General features: G+C 44.7%; 1 protein-coding gene across 1 annotated transcript in view; it reads left to right on the plus strand.

The window, feature by feature from the left end:
- The window catches only part of Dnah3 (dynein axonemal heavy chain 3), a 173,785-nt gene extending 155,322 nt beyond the window's left edge, over positions 1-18,463 (plus strand). The window contains 7 exon segments of the mRNA XM_052711765.1: positions 455-571; positions 5,063-5,217; positions 7,088-7,255; positions 8,991-9,133; positions 11,845-12,049; positions 13,568-13,705; positions 16,125-18,463. Of these exon segments, the coding sequence (XP_052567725.1) occupies positions 455-571; positions 5,063-5,217; positions 7,088-7,255; positions 8,991-9,133; positions 11,845-12,049; positions 13,568-13,705; positions 16,125-16,478 (1,280 nt within the window). The 3' untranslated portion in view covers positions 16,479-18,463.
- The last annotated feature ends 603 nt before the right edge of the window (positions 18,464-19,066 follow it).

Here is a 19,066-nt window from a genome sequence, read left to right on the forward strand (position 1 = left end):
GGCATCCAGTCTGAGGAAACAGGATCAGCTGAGGAATTGGCAAGGTGAGGTAACTGTGGCTTGTTCTGTCTCTCTGATCTTCCAGCGTTCACCCCAATACCCAGCCCAGATTTGATTTTATTAATAAGAACTTTTAAGATTCGTGCTACACCATGCTTTACCACAGTCTCCCAGGTAGGCTGAGTAAATCCTGTCTCACAGATCCCAGGATGTTAACATCTTCCTTCACAAATGGGGAAATCCATAAGGAAACTAATTCTAGAATGGATGTTTTCTCAGGCAGAATGGCTGCCATATTGGCAATAAATCAAGGCAAATGGTTGGCTGGGTGCTGGATGCTCACAGGGCTGGAAGAGGCCCTTGATCCACAATGATGCTTACCTTCCACGCTCAGTCTCTGAGTGGGGATTAAGAGCTCTCGGCTCCTGAGCCTGTAATTCTCTGCCTCTTGCAGGTTGGAACATCCCCTATGAATTCAATGAATCTGACCTGAGGATTAGCATGCGGCAGATCCAGATGTTTCTCAATGATTACAAGGAGGTGCCCTTTGAAGCTCTGACCTACCTGACAGGTATTTATGGACAGAGCTTTGCTGCCCTAATCGTCTGGTACCATTTTCCACGCTCTTGCTCTTCAGCTCCTTCCTTCCTTACTCATCTCCTCCCTCATTCATTCAAAAAACACTCATTTTTTACTAGTGCTTGTTGTCATGTTGGATACAGTAAAAAATAAAACCAGAATTAAGATACAGGCTTCCATGGTCAGGTGGCTCAGTCTAAGAAAATGTAAATAAATAAATGATACAACGTTAAGTACACTGATAGAAACATTTATGGGCTGAGGAGATAGTATGGTCCATTAAGTGCTTACTACACAAGAAGACCTGAGAGTTCACACATAAAAAGACCCAGAACACACATAAAAAGTTTGGTGCTTTGGCATGTGCTTGTAATCCCAAGACCAGAGAGGCAAAGACAGATGGACAGACGGCTAGAGTTTGCTAACCAGCAGCCTAGTGTAAATGGCAAATACCAGACCAATGAGAGATGTCACCTCAAAACAAGGAGGACAGTGCCTGAGTAAGCATGATATCTGAGGTTGACCTCTGACCTCCACATATATATGCGCATACATGCACATGTAAAAGAAAGAGGGGCTGAATAGATGCTGCTCTTTCTCAGTACTGTAGAGGGCACAAGTGCTCACAGATAAGCATGGGAGAAACCAGGAATGTTAATCACACAGAGTTGTCTTTTCAATGGAAGAAATGTATACCTGTTTTCTACCAGAAGGCTGGGAGGGGATGTTGTTAATGACCTGGTGACCTTTGCTATCTGTAGGCCCAGGCCTCACCCAGATCCACCAGAATATTTACCCCGATTTTCCCTCCCTAGACCTTTATTTTTATCTTTGTTTCTCAGGCAATAGGGGAGATGTCAAATGTATTTTGTAACCTCTATGCTATCTCTGTCAGGGACCAGACCAGATCTTAGGTCCTTAAGTTATAGGACCCATCTTCATGGTAGAGGTCACATGTACTTTGTAAGAGTTTTCACACCTGAAGCGTTATTGTGCAGATGGGATATGAATAATTGTCACCAGGAAACTTTCGTCCAAAATTGTAACGGACTTAAATATGTCTAAAATAATCTGGCTTGGTGTCAGACTCCAGAAGTTTGAATGAGCACCGGCTCACTTCCTCCTTACCTCACATGGATCATTTGATGCTTGCAGAGACCCTTGCCTCCACAGGACCTGGGTTTGATTCCCAGCACCCATATGGTGGCTAACACCTGTCTGTAACTCCAGCTCCAGGGATCCATTGGCTTCTTCTGGCCTCCTCAAGCACTGCACACATATGGTGCATAGACATACATGCAGGCAAAACATCCATGAACATAAAGTAAGAATTCTTTAAAAATTTTAGGAAAGAGAAACATCTCTAAAACAGAAAGCCAATGCGATGATTACATCTTGGAGCAGGGGCAGACAATCCTGGAAAACTTCTAAAAGTTTTAAGAGTTTGGGTGTGAGAGTTCAGTAGGAGATTTACAAATGGGAAGAGGAGTATTTCCCACATAGGATCTTGAAGTGGGAGTGGTATAAGCTGTTTGGATCAAAGCAATTCCTCAGTGATTTTTACCCTGCTCACCTAATACATACTAGTTCACAATATGGAAGAATGCAGAAGTATAAATTTGCTTGCTGCCCTCAAAGAATACACGATATAATCCTAGGGACAGGAGAGAAAATAGAATGAGCTGTATTAACTGATGTAACATGGACAAAGGTCTACACGTAGAAAGACTGTGGCATCTTCAAGATCACACGTGTCCAGATTCTCTTACCAAGTACTAACACAGCCTTTTTGCTCATGCTCCAGACACACCAACGGAAATCTCCAGGTTAGTAACCACATTGTGCAATGAAGGAGACCAAGGCTTGGAGTAGAATACTGAACTCTGGGCATTTCTGCCATACCCCCTTGGATATTTAGCAATATCTGAAGGTGTTTTGGTTTTTCACAACGAAGAGGGAAATGCTACTCACATCTAATGACTAGAGGCCAAGGATGTTGCTAAACATTCTATAATGTCCATAGGATAGCCCCCAACACAACACAGAACTGTCCAGTGCAACATGTTAGTGCAAAGCTTGAGAATCCTTCATTAGAGTGGTTCAGTAATACAGTGCTACCTTGACTTTAACTCAGTGCCCCTAAGACAAAACAGTGGGTCTTGGTTTGGTAAAAGAACTTCTTCAACTGGGAGGTGGTGGCACAGGCCTTTAATCCCAGCACTCGGGAGATAGAGGCCAGTGGATCTCTGTGAGTTCGAGGCCAGCCTGGTCTACAGAGTGAGTTCCAGGACAACTAGAGCTGTTACACAGAGAAACTCTTTCTCAAAAAAAAAAAAAAAAAAAACAAAAAAACAAAAAACAAAACAAAAACTTCAGAGAAGTGGGCTTTGCAGGGAAGGCTATCCCAGGATTCCACACCCATAGAATGAGTGCAGAATTGTCTTGGAAGATGGCCTTGGTAGAACACTGTCTGAGGTCATAAATTAACCTGCCTTCACTGTGTCTGCCAGCTTGGGGGGACAGCCCTTTCCAACTGTGCTCTTGAGCATAAGCAGCCTAGGCTAGGGAAACCATCCCCGAATCTCAAGGGTGAATTACATCCAAGGTCTACTTCTTGTTCACTCCTATGCACATCAACAGAGGTCTCTGCTGTTAAACTCATGTATTGGGTACACAATTAGTAAAGGCTTTACCAGTGTTATTTGCTGTCATCTTGATACATATGCTTGTGTTGTCACACTAGCAATTAAGACTCTACCCAACTCCAAGGAGCCCAGAAGCAGGTAGCCTTCCTATGGACCTGGATAGAAAAAAGAATAACCACCAGGCACCAGATATGAGTGAGCATTGGAATTTGCCACCCATATTAGCTAAAGACACAGGTTTCATCTTCAGAGAAGTTAAGTGAGATGGGTTGAAGCCATCTACTCTTAACTTGGTAAGCTCTGTAGAAAGAACAATAAGGAATTTAGAGGAGGACTGAGGTACATCCTAGCCCTTCTAGGAGCCTGTGTACTTATTATTAAAAAAATGTAGTTATAAAGAACTGGACATGCCTTAATCAATGTAAAACCCAGAGCCTGTAAGTATATCCCAAGCAGGAAAATTCACTGGTGAAGACATTTGATGAGACCTGGTACATGATTACAGGTATATCCAGCACTGAGCATGGGAGCAGGAGGATGCTATTCTTGTTTATTTGCTGGAGAGAAGGGGTTTGTTTGTAATGAGACTGGATCTTGCTATGCAACACAGGCTGACATTGAACTTGTGATTTTCCTGCCTTAGCCTTCAAAGTGAAAAACATGCGTCATCTTACCTGGTTCAAAGGCCACTATCTCATTCTTTTTAATACTGTATGTAGTTTGAGGTTTGATAGAAAGCTCCTTATAGCTGGAACTGCCTGCAGTGTGTTCCAACTGAACTTTGCTGAAGGCCTGGGGACACTCAGAGAGAGTCTAAGAAATCCAGATGGCCAGTGAAGCTGCTCGTGTAGGGCTTACCTTACTCAGTATGAGTTTCTAGGCCTTTAACTACCTGTCTGGGCTCCACCTCCTAGGCACTGAGGCTCTTCCAACTTAGGCCGCTTACCTTCCCCTTAAATTTGATCATAATTTCCCTTTCTTGGAATGGTTGAACTTGGAAATAAGCCCACCTTTCTGGGTACCCTTGTATGTGCGTGTTTATTTTTTTTGGGATACAGTCTCTCTGTGCAGCTCTGGTTGTCCTGAAACTCATAATGTAGCCCAGGCTGGCCTTGAACTCAGAGATCCACCTGCTTCTGCCTCCTGAGTGCTGGGATTAAAGGCATACACCACCATCTTTGGTAAATTATCTAATTCTTTTTTATAGAGATCTGAGTACAGAAATCCAGGTCCCATAGCATGGTGCTGAGGAGGAGGAGGTGGCTTAGAGTTGAGAAAGTCATACCTCCCAAGAGTATGTGTAGAAGATAACGTCTTTCTACAGTCTGCATTTCTAAGGGGCCATCTCTTCTTATCCACAGCTTTATAAACATCGTCCTGCAGTTATCACTGCTTCTGACCTAAGAAAAAGCTACTAAGTACCAGGATGGAATTAGAACTCATGACTCTTTCATTCCAAAGTCTTTAGCTTAAATCACATTTCATATATACACATTTAAATACTCAAGGCGGGGGGGGGGGGGGGGGGAATGTCTGGAAGATTCCTTAACATGAATTGTTATCTTTCGTAAAATTTTTGATGATTCTATCAGCGTCTTCCAGATAAACTCTCTTTCTTAATTCTTGATAAGGGGAACATGTATTATTTTTGATAACCACCATGATACACAAACAGCCTTTCCAACCATGCTGAGTATGGTGTCAGAAACCCTGTGTTCTTGGACCACCTGAGCTCCAACAGGACTTCTTAGCTAGAAGAAACCAATGCTCGAAGCTAATGCACATGTTCATGACAACCTTTTCTGTGCTCAGCTCCTTCTGCTGTCTGTTGTCCCCAGGGGAATGTAATTACGGAGGCAGAGTGACAGATGACAAAGACAGGCGTCTCCTGCTGTCCCTCCTGTCCATATTCTACTGTAAGGAAATTGAAGCAGAGCCCTACTACGTTGCTCCTGGAGAGACTTATTACATCCCTCCCCATGGTACCTACCAGGTAAAGGATACCCTATTTTTGCTCTCAGACTGAAGCTAGGGGCTACAGTATTTCCAAGGAAAGCCCAGCTATTCAGCCTTCGGCTTCCTTATTTGGGTCCATAATCTGTTCCTACTATTCCATGAAGCCTTCAAGAGAGATGACGTTGTTTGATGAATGCTGGGTATTTGGGGCAGATAGGGTCTTTAAGATTTGGATTCTATCTGGGGTAGTGGGTGGGGTGAGAAAGGCATAGTTAAGATGAAGGCTTGTGGGGATTGGGAGATGCTCATGGCTCCCATGACACGAAAGTGTAATGATCAGAGTTTGGATCATCCAGAATCTACATACTAAGTTGTACATATACCTACGATCCCAGCACACATATGGCAGGATGGAGGCAGAGATAGGAATATCCCTGGAAGCCTGTGGGCCAGCTAGCCTGATGCACATAGTGATGAAGAACAACAGACTGACTCAAAGAGGGTAAAAGTTGAGGACCAACACCCAAGGTTGTCATCTGACCTCCACATGCACTCCATGACACACACATGCCTGCACTCACATACACATGCACATATGTTATACACACACACACATAGGTAAAGTCTTAGTAGTGAACAGGTTGATAAATGCAACTCAAATAATGGTTCAAAAGGTAACTACATCAGTTGAGAAGGAAAGATATGGAGGGCTTCTGTGACAACCCCTTCCCCATTTCATCCCTGAGAAAGAGTAGCAGTCTAGACAGGAAGTCATCAAGGGGAACTCTTGAATCACAATTGTGATGGGGATGCTGGGTGTAGCTCTCCACAATTGTTGGGGGTGTGGGTGGGGAGGGACTCACTTTTCTTTGGTGGGCTGACCACTGGGAGCTTGACCATGCTCTAGTGACTATATGGACAATACAAGTTGAACATCTTTTAAAATCTTTTTTTGGGGGGAGAGGCTAAAAAGGTGGGGGGCTAGACCTGGGATGAATGGGAGGTAAGGGTGATTGGGGTGCATTATGTGAGATTTCCAAATCAGTAAAAAAATATTATACTAACAAAAAGAAGAAAATAAAATAAGATAAAACATAATGCCAAAGAAAAAAGGTGACAACAGAGAAGCTGGGCACGGTGGCATAAAGCCATAGTCCCAGCCCTCAGTGAGCTAAAGCAGAACTTTAGATATGAGGCCTGCTTGACCTACATATTAAGACCCTATCTTTAAAAAAAAAAATAGCTAGGGGCTGGAGAGATGGCTCCGCGGTTAAGAGCACTGGCTGTTCTTCCAGAGATCCTGAGTTCAATTCCCAGCAACCACATGGTGGCTCACAACCATCTGTAATGAGATCTGGTGCCCTTTTCTGCCCTGTAGGGATACATGCAGGCAGAACACTGTATACACAATAAATAAATAAATATTTTAAAAAATGGCTAATGAGAAAAGACAGAACAACCAGGTAAGGAAATAAAAGGAAATATGAAAATAAGAACCATGCAAAACACGCTACTCTTCCCGCTATGAGCCTTCTTTATGAGCTTGTCTGTCTCCCCATCTACAGATAACAGAATTGGGATTTTAGGTGACTGGCTCCAGGTTACAATTAGTTTGCAATTGAACTAGGACCCAGACTCAGATCTACGTAATTCTAAAGTCAGTTACTTAGGAACAGAGAGAAGGCCAAAGGTAGGAAGGAAAATGCTAAGCCTACCTGCTCTGATACTCTCCAGAAAGCAGTCCAAGGAATAGCCTGGGGTTTACTCACTGTCCTGGCTATGAAGTGGAGGTAGAGCTACTCTACTAACACAATGAGATTTCTTTTTGAGATGGCTTTAGCCACGCTGAGTCGCCTGTAGGACCCCAGGGGCCCTACACTGGTATCAATTGAAGATTTCCTTTCCAGACCTACATTGATTATCTCAGGACCCTCCCCATCATAGCACACCCTGAAGTATTCGGCCTCCATGAGAATGCTGACATCACCAAGGACAACCAGGAAACGAACCAACTCTTCCAAGGAGTGCTGTTGACCCTCCCAAGACAGTCAGGAGGGAGTGGAAAGTCCCCTCAGGTAACCAGGCTTCTATCTAGTAGGCCTTTGAGACTGTGAGTGGTAACCAGGAAGGCAGGAACATGGAGACCTGGCATATATCTCTGGAGAGATGGCTCCGCGGTTAAGAGCACTGGCTGTTCTTCCAGAGATTCTGAGTTCAATTCCCAGCAACCACATGGTGGCTCACAACCATCTGTAATGAGATCTGGCGCCCTTTTCTGCCCTGTAGGGATACATGCAGGCAGAACACTGGATACACAATAAATAAATAAATATTTTAAAAAATGGCTAATGGTCATTGGTAAGGCTTTTTGGTCCTATTGCCAGGTCCTCAAACACATAACACAAAAGAAGCAGGTTCCAAAATGCCAGTTATTTCTGTAAAAAAAAAAAAATCATGAATTTTTCTATATCATATACTCCCTATAACTAAATGTACTTTTGCTTAGAAATATTTAACAATTGCAAGTCAAAACCATAAGTGGAGACCTAATATAATTTCCATTAAGTTGTGATTGGGACAGAAGGAAAGAAGACAAACTATGTTTTAAGTTCTTCCTGAGTGATATTGCTAGCCAAAGTCCTAGCACTGAGGCTTTGCTGGCTTCTTGTTAAAGGGAGGGAGGGATCTGTGAGGGTTACAGAATTGTCAAATTAGCACCAATATGAGGCCTTCTGTTTGAAAGGAACGGAAAGAGAAAGACATCAAAACTTGAGAAGAGTCATTTCCCCACCATGTAACTGATCATTGTTTAGTCTGTGCTCTGGAGACAACCACGGTTCTTCTAGAAGTCCCAGTACAGACTTTGTGAAGCACTGGCCAAGACTATACTATTCAGTGTATAAGTGACCAAAAACCCAAAAACCAAAAAACCACCACCACCACCAAAAACCCAAAAAACCTCCTCTCAAGTGAGTCTTGAGAGAAGTGACCAGCCAGCTTCGTGTTCTTCATGAAGTCAATGGGTGAGCCAGACTCAGAAATGTGTCTTCTGTCCAACTCTGTGACTCTCTCTCTCTCTCTCTCTCTCTCTCTCTCTCTCTCTCTCTCTCCTCCTCTCTCTCTCTCTCTCTCTCTCCCTGCTCCTTCTGAGCTGCCTCACATCCAACACTTGTCATGTTTGAACCTTGATGACTGGGTTCATTTACTCTAAGTGGTAATTGGTATGGTCACCAGCCTGGTTGGTGTCCTAATAAAGGGGTAGGAAAGGAAGTAATTTTCAGTCAACCAGCCCCACTGGGTAGGGGAGCTCTTTGGCTCTGCCATATTCACAGTCTGTCCTCTTTGGTCCACTGGGTTTGTCCCCTTCCCTACTTGGCTAATCCCTGTGCCACAGGCTTGTCTTGCTCAATAGTAAAGATTGACCTACTACCTTCCCAAGTGTCACTGGCATTGAGAAAGAGCTCCCAACTACGAGAGCTGTGGGGGATTCTCACTGGGGATGACCTTGACGATAGGGCCAGTGTTCTGTGCTGCCCTGGGGCTACCTGACTAATGAAGGATGCCCTGTCTGGCCACAGCTGCAAGGACAGGGCTGTCATTATTACTCATTATTTTCACATTCTGGACAAAGGAGTGATGTCCTCTGCAAGGATGGTGAGTTGATGGGTGTCCTCCTTCCCCTCAAAGGCAGAACTAGTTTCTGTGGCAGAGTTCTTGGGAAGGGCCAATGCTTACATCAAGTGTCCCCAAATAAAGCCCCCTGTCTGCTGGCATTACTTCTCATTCCCTCTCTCTTGTCTGTACTTAAAGGAAGTGGTTGAAGAGCTGGCCCAGGATATACTGTCCAAGCTTCCCAGTGACTTTAACCTGGAGGAGGTAATGAAGTTGTACCCTGTGGTCTATGAGGAGTCTATGAATACCGTCCTAAGGCAGGAACTCATCAGATTCAACAGGTGGGCCTAATGATCTTGCTTGGCTCTTGAAAGTTGGAGCCTGTGGGGTAATAACTAAAAAGGACCCTTGATAAGATACTGCTGTGCAGAGAAAGCTGTTTGTCCTACCCGAGGGGAGAGCTATAAAATAGAGTGACCCCAGCATGTGATGGCCATGTATTAAATTACTCCCACTTCGCTCTCCTTCATTCCCATGATTCTATCAAGTTCAAATCAATACCAAGCATAGCTAATAGCGGAAGAAGTGGTCAGAGCTATTTTGAATGAGCCTCTGGTGTCAGGTATGGCTCCAAACACTACTCATAGTTCTCATTAGAACCCTACACAATTAGTGTGACATGACATTATTCATTTCTACCACTACTTTACAGATGAGAAAACTCAGCAAGATGCGCCAAGTCCTCATTGATCCAGACACCAGCTCTAGTGCCTTCCCTTTCATGTTTCAGTCTCCCCTCAGACCACTGGGGCCATTCCTTGATGGTTGCCAGGATTTACACTGGCCTTCATCAGGGGCTGTTCTCATAGCAGAGACCAGGCAATAACAAATCCCCATCTTCAATAGGATCCTAGCATCCTCCCCCACTACCTGTTTCCATGTAGTTATCCAGTGGCAGGGGAAGTCCAAAATGGTTAGGTGACAGTTTAGCTTCTGACTTAGGGGTCTGTGACTTGCGTCTTCTGGGGCAATTCTTTAGGTATTAAAACCTTGAACTAGGGGCTGGAGAGATGGCTCAGAGGTTAAGAACACTGGCTGCTCTTCCAGAGGTCCTGAGTTCAAGTCCCAGCAACCACATGGTGGCTCACAACCATCCCTAATGAGATCTGGTTCCCTCTTCTGGCTTGCAGGCACACATGCAGACAGAGCACTGTATACATAATAAATAAATAAATCTTTAAAAAAACAATAACACCAAAAAAAATCCCCTTGAACTTAACAGAGGTTATAGTTGCAAGAACGGAATAGCACAAGACAATAGGAAAACTGTAATTATGTCTTTTCGGTGTACTAGAGATCTGTGATACAGTCCCTCAGGCAACAGTTTTATTCTTGCCTCCTCAGCAAGCACATGCATCTGATCTGAATCTTGAATTCCTCCTGCTATGAAATTCTGCACTTGCTCATCCTCTTCCCCATTGGGTTGAGATTCTACAAGCCCTGGTGGCAGGTTTTTTTTTTTTTTACACTCAACTGAACTCCTCCGGGCTGAGCCAGGCCTCAGAATGGAGAGGTCAGAAAGAGGCAGACAGAGGCAGGTGGTCTTGCTTATTTGCAGGTTGCCCTTCAGCTGCCCTTTCTCAGGTATAAACCTCATAGTCTGTAAAAAGAACAACTTTGGCAATGTGGATTAAAAGTCCTAAACCATAGACATTCTTTTATCAAAAACCTATTACTAAGTAAGTAATTAGAAATTCACACAAAAGCAGATAGAAATGGACTTTTCTAGCAATGTTGTTTATAAATGATAACAACCTACAAATAATCTTTCTTTCTCTCTTCCTTTCTCTCTCTCTCTCTCTCTCTCTCTCTCTCTCTCTCTCTCTCTCTCTCTTTCTCTCCTTCCTCCTTTGTTATTTCTTCCTTTCTACAGTATCTCATTATGTAGCCCTGGTTGCCTGGAACTCACTCTGTAGACCAGGCTGGCTTTGAGCTCACAGAGATACACCTGCCTCTGCCTCCAGAGTCCATGGATTAAAGATGTGTGCCCCCACGCCCAGCTTAAAACTATTTCAATGGTAGGGAAATAGTTGAATAAAATAGAATGTTGTACAGTCACTGAAAAGGACAATTTAGCTGGGCGTGGTGGCGTACACCTTTAATCCCAGCATTCAGGAGGCAGAGGCAGGCAGATCTCTGTTCGTTTGAGATCTACAAGCCTGGTCTACAAAGTGAATTCTAGGACAGCCAGGGCTGTTACAGAAAAACCTTGTCTTGAGAAAACAAAAACAGGGTTGGGGATTTAGCTCAGTGGTAGAGCGCTTGCCTAGTAAGTGCAAGGCCCTGGGTTCGGTCCTCAGCTCCGGGGGCGGAGGAGGGGGGATAATTTGGGGCTGGGGAGATAGCTCAGTGGTAAAGTGCTTTCTTTGCTGGTATGGAGACCGATGTTTGGATTCTCAGTACCCACAGAAGCTGGGCCTGGTGATAGACAGCTGTAATACCAGCACAGGGAAGCAGAGAATTCCTGTGCTCAATGACCAGGTAGTCTAGGCAATCAATGAGCTCCAGGTTTAGTGAGAGACCCTGTCTGAAAAATATAAGGTGGAGAGTGATAGAGGAAGACACCCGAAATCCACCTCTGGGTTCTACACGTGTGCACACTCACAAGTGCATGCATCACATACACACAAAACAGCAACAGGACAGTTCAGAACTGTGTTGTAGTGGTACATGCCTGCAGTTCCAGCACTTGAGAGGCTGAGGCAGGACTCATTGAATTGGAAAGATTTCATAATGTGCTAAGAAAGAAAGACAGATTCCAAAAAGGTGATACAGAATGACTTTATTAAAATATGACTTCTAAAGAAAACAAGAAAGATATACATGAATGTTATTTTTAGGTGGCAATGTTATGGGTGATTGAATTTTCCTCTTTATCACTGACTCTGAAAGGGGAGAAAGATAAAAGGTAAAAGATAAAAGCACATTTGGTGTGCTTGGGCAAAAGGGACCCCTGCAAGGCCAGGCTCAACCTGCTCCTTTATCCTTGCAGGCTGACCAAAGTGGTTCGCAGAAGCCTTATTGATCTTGGCCGGGCCATCAAAGGGCAAGTCCTAATGTCCTCAGAGCTGGAGGATGTCTTCAGTAGTATGCTTGTGGGTAAAGTGCCAGCCATGTGGGCAGCCAAATCCTACCCATCACTGAAGCCACTGGGGGGCTACGTGGCTGACCTATTGGCCCGCCTGGCCTTCTTCCAGGTACCTGGGAGTCTGGGTAATTGGATAGCTGGTGTGCTCACTCAGGTGGAGATGACATTCTGAGATAGCAGAACAGAAGTTGGGAAGGAGGGCTGGCAGCTGTGTAGCACCCTGGGTTGGGTATTTGGGAATGGCCTTTCTAGACCTGGGTCAGTGGGGAGGGAGAGACTTTTCGGAGTCCTTGGAGATATTAATCTATAGAGGTAGGAGTAAAAACTAGAAAAAATGTCATAAGCTGGAGGCCTAGGGGACATAACTGGCCAATGGATATACTTATTAAGACTGTTTAGTAATGTGAAGTTTTTTGAGCTGGTACATAGACATTGGATTTTTACACATAGGGGCTGGGCTATAGCTCTATGGTAGAGCACTTGCTTAGCATTTTTGAGGTCTAAATTCAACCTCTAGTATGAGAAAACAAAAGAAAAACACACTAACAAAAAAGCCCAGACTAGGGGTGGGGGAATAAATCTAGATGTTTGTCCTGCAAGACGTGGAAGGCCTGAGCAATGGACCAGCATCGGCATCACTGCAAGGCCACTTTTGATGGGGATGGCAGCTGTTGCTCAGTACAGAGGAGACAGGCATTGCCCGACTGTGGTCTTTACTGCTCCCTGTTGTGTTTCCAGCATCAGCTTGGCACCCATGCTTAGAGGAGAGATCTGTCGTTTGTACCTTTATTTCAAAAGTAGGAACGTGCAAGCCAAAGAGGACTCTGCTGCAAGAAAAATGAAAAAGCAAAGAGTATTGTTTTTGTTTTTGTTTTTATGAGGCTTATTTCCATACTCCTCTTAGTTCTTTTAAGATGTATTTTATTGGGCTGGAGAGATGGCTCAGAGGTTAAGAACACCAGTTGCTCTTCCAGGCGATTCAGATTCAATGCTTAATACCCACATAGTGGCTCACAATAGTCAGTTACTCCAGTGCCAGGGAATCTGACACCTTCTCCAGACTCTGCAAGCACCAGTCATGTGTGTGTGGGACACAGATGGATATACTCGCAGTCAAAAACCCCATACACGTAAAACGTTGCCAGCGGAGGTGGCACATGCTTTAATTCCCATATTTGGGAGGCAGAGGCAGGTGGATTTCTGAGTTCAAGGCTAGCCTGGTCTACAGAGTGAGTTTCAGGACAGCCAGAGCTACACAAAGAAACCTTATCTTGAAGAAGAAAGAAAGAAAGAAAGAAGAAAGGAAGGAAGGAAGAAAGAAAAAGAGAAAGAAAAAAAGGGAAAAAAGGATTTATTACGTGTGTGTGTGTGTGTGTGTGTGTGTGTGTGTGTGTGTCAGTGTCTGTCTGTTATGCCCACGTGTGTGCAGGTGCCTGAAGACGGAACTGGACCCCCGCAGATGGTTGTGAGCTACCTGACATGGGTGTTAGGAATTAACCTCTGGTCCTATGCAGGGGCATCAAATGCTCTTCACCACTGAGTCATCTCTCCAGTCCCACGCTCACCTTGATTTAACCTATTATTGATGAAGTGTAGATTCTCAATTTTGATTTCTATGGCTCTACAGGAATGGATCATGAAAGGGCCCCCTGTGGTCTTTTGGATCTCTGGATTCTACTTTACACAGTCTTTTTTGACGGGAGTGTCTCAGAATTATGCCAGGAAATACACCATCCCCATTGACCACATCGGATTTGAATTTGAGGTAGGGATCTTGTGAATTGGGACAGCTCAGGGGATCAACCTAAGAAAATGGTTTTGCTCATTTCCTTCTACCTGCAAACACTTGGTTGTGTGGTGGGACAAATGCTTCTGAAGTGGAACAAGGAAAGAAGTTAGCAGGGCTTACAGTGGCTCCAGAGTCATTTTTGACATAATCACCGCACTCCCAAGCCTTTGTTCCTGTACACAGAGAAAGGAATTTGGTGCCAGTGAGATGGCTCAGCAGATAAAGGGGCCTGCACGCAAACCTGGTAACCTGTTTGATCCCTGGAGACCAAATGAATGTAAGAGGAGAGAACCGACTCTGCAAAGTTGGCCTTTGATATTCACATTCATACACATTCGTGTGCGCGCGCGCACACACACACACACACACACACCACAATAATAAATACATGTTTAAAAAATTCATCTTCCCCAGGGAAAATTCTGTCACCATCTATTGATGGAAGTATTAAGGCAACTCTATGTAGTTAAAGGGGAGGTTTATTTTTGGGGGTAACTTACAAGTAAAGGGATAGGTTACAGGGTCCAGGAGAGGTGAAGTGCGGTCCAGTGGTGTTCTCTGGAGAACTCTGCTCAGTCTACCTCCAGCGTCCAGGATCCAGGAACCAAGAGAGCCGGCATATCCAGATCTCGGGTCTTAAGGGCTCCTCATAGGCTTGACAGTTACCGGAAGCCTTAGTGAGGGTAGTACTTCCTGGTCAAAGCTGGAACAGCTACCTACTACAACCATCATGGCAGGAAAATGAAAATATTCCCGTCCCCCCATCGTGCATCTTTACTTGGAAGAATGCTATTGTCTTTGGATGGCCCTTATAAATGGAAAAACCATTCCATTCACAACAACAACAACAAAAAAAAAAGATTTAGAATAATGATGAATGGAGCTTGTAACCCTTTGGTCCATCATGATCTCCATCACTCCCTACTGTCCTTAGACCATTTTTGGCTTTACAGGGAGGAATCCAAGGAATCACCTCTCTACCATTGCTGTTGCTGTGACAAAACACCCTGAGCAACAGCAGCTTTGTAGGGAAGTCAAGGCAGGAGCTTAAGGCAGTGCTTTTCAGCCTTCCTGATGCTGTGACACTTTAATACAGTACCTCATGTTGTAGTGACCCCCAACCATAAAATTATTTTTGTTGCTACTTAATAACTGCAATTTTGCTACTGTTATGAATCGCAATGTAAATATCTGTGTTTTCTGATGGTCTTAGGTGACCACTGTGAAAGAGTTGTTTGACAACCCCCTGCCCCCAGAAGGGGTCTCCACCGACAGGATGAGCACCTCTGACTTATTTTTTTTTTGGTTTTTTTCAAGACAGGGTTTCTCTGTGTAGCTTTGCGCCTTTCCTGGTACTCGCTTTGGAGACCAGGCTGGCCTTGAACTCACAGAGATCCATCTGCCTCTGCCTCCCAAGTACTGGGATTAAAGGCGTGCGCCACCACCGCCCGGCCAGCACCTCTGACTTATGACAGGCATCATATCCACAGTCAAGTGCAGAGAGAAACACATGGATCCTTGCCTGCTTGCTAGTACTCAGATCCTTTGCTACTCTTTTTTTCCCCCACAAGTCAGATTTTCTCTATGTAGCCCTGGCTGCCCTGGAACTCACTTTACAGACCGGGCTGGCCTCAAACTACTCCCAGCACTCGGGAGGCAGAGGCAGAGGCAAAGGCAGAGGCAGAGGCCAGAGGCCAGAGGCCAGAGGGCAGAGGGCAGAGGGCAGAGGGCAGAGGGCAGAGGCAGAGGCAGAGGCAGGTGGATCTCTGAGTTTGAGGCATTCTCTACTCTTATGCAGTCCAGGACTCAGCCCATGAAATGGTGCTGCATATGTTCAGTGGCCTTCCCACCTCAATTAAGACAAGACAGTCCCTCACAGACATGCTCACAGGCCAGGCCAGCGTAGCAACCCCTCACTGAGGCATGGTTGACACTTAAAACTAACCAGCACACCAGCTCATCAGAGTCAGCCCCTTGCATTTTCAGGTATTCTGAAATGAGCTGGTTCTTAGGGCAAGTCTCTAAACCACAGAAACTGTTTTTTTAAAAGTACATCAAAAATTTATTCCTCTACTTCCCCTCTCACCCCAAAACTGTTTCATCAACTTGCCCTGATTCAGAATCTAACCTTTTATTTCCTAGATATAAAGCGTCTCCAAAGGGAGACACTACAGTCGATGTGGCCTTCTGACTCCTACTTTATTGCATTCTCTGTGCCCACCACATATAACTGCAGGCAGCTGCCTAGGAACCAGACTTGGCTCACATCTGATAAGATCCATCACAGAAGCCCCAGCTCTAAGGAGAGGTGGACCTGGCAGCCAGGTGGTTCCTATTCTTACCACGTGCAGGGAAACTAACAGATTATGAAACTCACAGCTTTCCATTCTTTCAGGTAACTACACAAGAAACGGCTATGGAGAACAGCCCAGAAGATGGGGCCTACATCAAAGGGCTTTTCCTTGAAGGTGCCCGTTGGGACAGGAAAATGATGCAGATTGGAGAATCTCTCCCCAAAATCCTCTATGACCCATTGCCCATCATTTGGCTGAAACCTGGGGACAGTTCATTATTCCTGCATCAGGACATTTACGTGTGTCCAGTGTATAAGACAAGTGCCCGGAGGGGCACCCTCTCTACCACTGGCCACTCTACCAACTATGTCCTGTCCATTGAACTTCCGACAGACATGCCCCAGAAGCACTGGATAAACCGAGGCGTGGCTTCATTGTGCCAACTGGATAACTGATGGCGGGTGTCTCAAAACTGGGAGTAATGTAATGGCATTTCAGTCTCCATTACAACATAGCCTTTCTTTCCTGAGTTACGTGTATGAAGGTGATGATGATGATGCAATGGTTACATCAATAGAGCTGAACATTTCACAGCAACCCTATAGAACAGGTTATTATTGTTTCTATCACCATGTAATGGCTGCAGAAACCATGAGAAGAGAGGTAATACCCCCAAATCAGATAGCTACTAAATTGGAACACAGGTAGTGTGACTTTCCACCTAGACTTGTGGTCATTTGACTTACGCTTGCTTGGGGTTACTTTCTTTACCTTGCGCTTTGCTGTAACTGTCACAGAATTTCAGTCACCACTTCCCCTGACTGACACACTTGTACAGCCCTCAAGGCCCCATCCGAGGTTTAGAAGAGCTTGAATTCTGTTTTTTTTTTTTTTTTTTAAGGCTCTTGGTATATTTTATTAAGACTTTTGGTGTGTATGGGTCTGAATGTGGGTATGTATATGTGAGAACAGGTGCCCAAGAAGGTCCGAAGAGGGCATTAGATCTCTGGAAATAGAGTTACAAAGAGTTGTGAGCCGCTATACGCGCTCTGAGAACTGAACCCAGGTCCTCTGCAGGAGCAAACCAGTGCTCTTAACCGTGGAGCCACTCCAGCCTTTGCTTAATTTATTTTAACCACACACTTTACAGCAACCTTAGGTGGTAAGGATTATCATCACTTCTACTTTACTGGTGCTAATTAGGTTCCAGTCAGTCAGTGGCAGAACTTCAGTGACTGCTTGGTGCCAAGGACTGAGCCCATGGCCTTAATCACTCTAGGAAGCACTCCACTAAACTACGGTTTCCAGAGAAGCTTCAGCTGCTTTTCTATCGGTCACATGGGTGGGCTAACCTCCCTCATCTCTCCGTCTTGGGGTAGCCTATTTGTTGTATGCCTGTTGTTTGCAGGTTTTGTGCCCAAACTTTTGGCTAATTTGCTCACACTCAGGGGCTGGGAATAACTGTCCCCACCATCTGGTTGCTCAGGGAGAGGAAAGAGTCTGCCTAAGAGTACCACACAGCTCTTGCCATTGCACACCAGGTGGAGGTCCTCTGGCTCTTGAATCCGTGTGTGTTCCATGGCCACATGCTGCCTCCTAGCCAAGGACTTGGCTCTTCTGATGCAGACTCCTGGAAGAGACTATAGTTCCAGCCACATGATTATGTCCAAGGAATTTCCATCCCTTGTTTCTCGCCAGAAAATCCAGAGGGAGACAAAAACATCAAATTCCTGAGGTATTCTTTCCTGCCTCTCTCATGGAGCTTTAGGCTCTAAGTGGCTTTTTGAGTCTTAATGTGTATGGTCTGGCTTCTCTGCCTCTTTGCTAGAAACAAATGCCTTGATTTAGGACCTGTGACTTTCCCTGAATGTGGCAAGCCTCAGAGAATGAAATAGAGGTATTCCAGAAAACTTTAGTTTCAATTTCTTCACAGTGCCCAGTAAATTCTGAGATGAGCAAGCTACCCAAGTGTCCAGAAAGAGTAAGTGCATGGGAATAGAGCCGGTGAGAAAATACACTCCTACTCAAAGTAGGTCACTAAAGGTATTTTTTAAAGAAAGAAATATAACTTTTTCCAATATGTAGATAAACAGAATGAACTGATAGCTAGGACTGTATCATTCCAAATAAGATCATCAGTCACGTGAGATAGAAAGATGGTTAGGATCCAAACCCATAACTCTCGGGATGGTAGGTCAGTCATATTGCAGGCTGTTGAAGAGCTGGCCTGAGGGGGCTGCTAGGAGAACAGATGAATTTTAATTATAGTTATCTAACTCCAACTTCATTCAGCACTAGAAAGCTGAGAGAGGCAAGGGTTGTCTCATTCCTCAAGGGTCAAGGGACAGAATGTTTTTGTATGATGGATTACGTTTTTGAAATTTAAAATATTTCCTCTACTTTGAAAATAAAGATTGCCCTAAATTTGAAGTCACTTTCAGTTGGAGTCAATGTGGTAATGATGTTTCCTCCTGGGAAAGGGATGATGTTCTTCAGAAATCATGGGGAATTAGAGGCTAGAGTCTTGGGCAAAGATGGCCAGAATTCAACTGAGTGAGAAGCAGCAAGCTCTGCTTATAAATAGCTAGCAGATGACATCAGGCAAACCTGGTATATTAGTCAGGGTTCTTTAGAGGAACAGCACTGATAGAATGAAAATCTCTCTCTCTCTCTCCACATATCTATCAACAGTAAACACACACACACACACACACACACACACACACACACACACACACACACACACACACTGATTTATTAGAGTGGCTTACAGGCTGTAGGCCAGCTAGTCCAACAATAGCTGTCTCCAACAGAAAGTCTGAGAATCCAGTAACTATTCAGTCCACAAGGCTGGATGGTTGTCTCAGCTGGTCTTCAGTGTATTCTGGAATCCCAGACAAGCAGGCTCTAATGCCAGCAAGTAAAGAGTGAGGGCAAGCAGGCAAAGAGTAAAAGCTCCCTTCTTCCATGTCCTTTATATAGGTGCCACCAGATTAAAGGTGGATCTTCCTACCTCAAAAGGTCTGTCTTTCTACTTCAAATG

The sequence above is a fragment of the Peromyscus californicus genome, unplaced genomic scaffold (assembly GCF_007827085.1).
Source record: "Peromyscus californicus insignis strain IS unplaced genomic scaffold, ASM782708v3 Scaffold_4__1_contigs__length_199733344, whole genome shotgun sequence".
NCBI classification, from domain to species: Eukaryota; Metazoa; Chordata; class Mammalia; order Rodentia; family Cricetidae; genus Peromyscus; species Peromyscus californicus.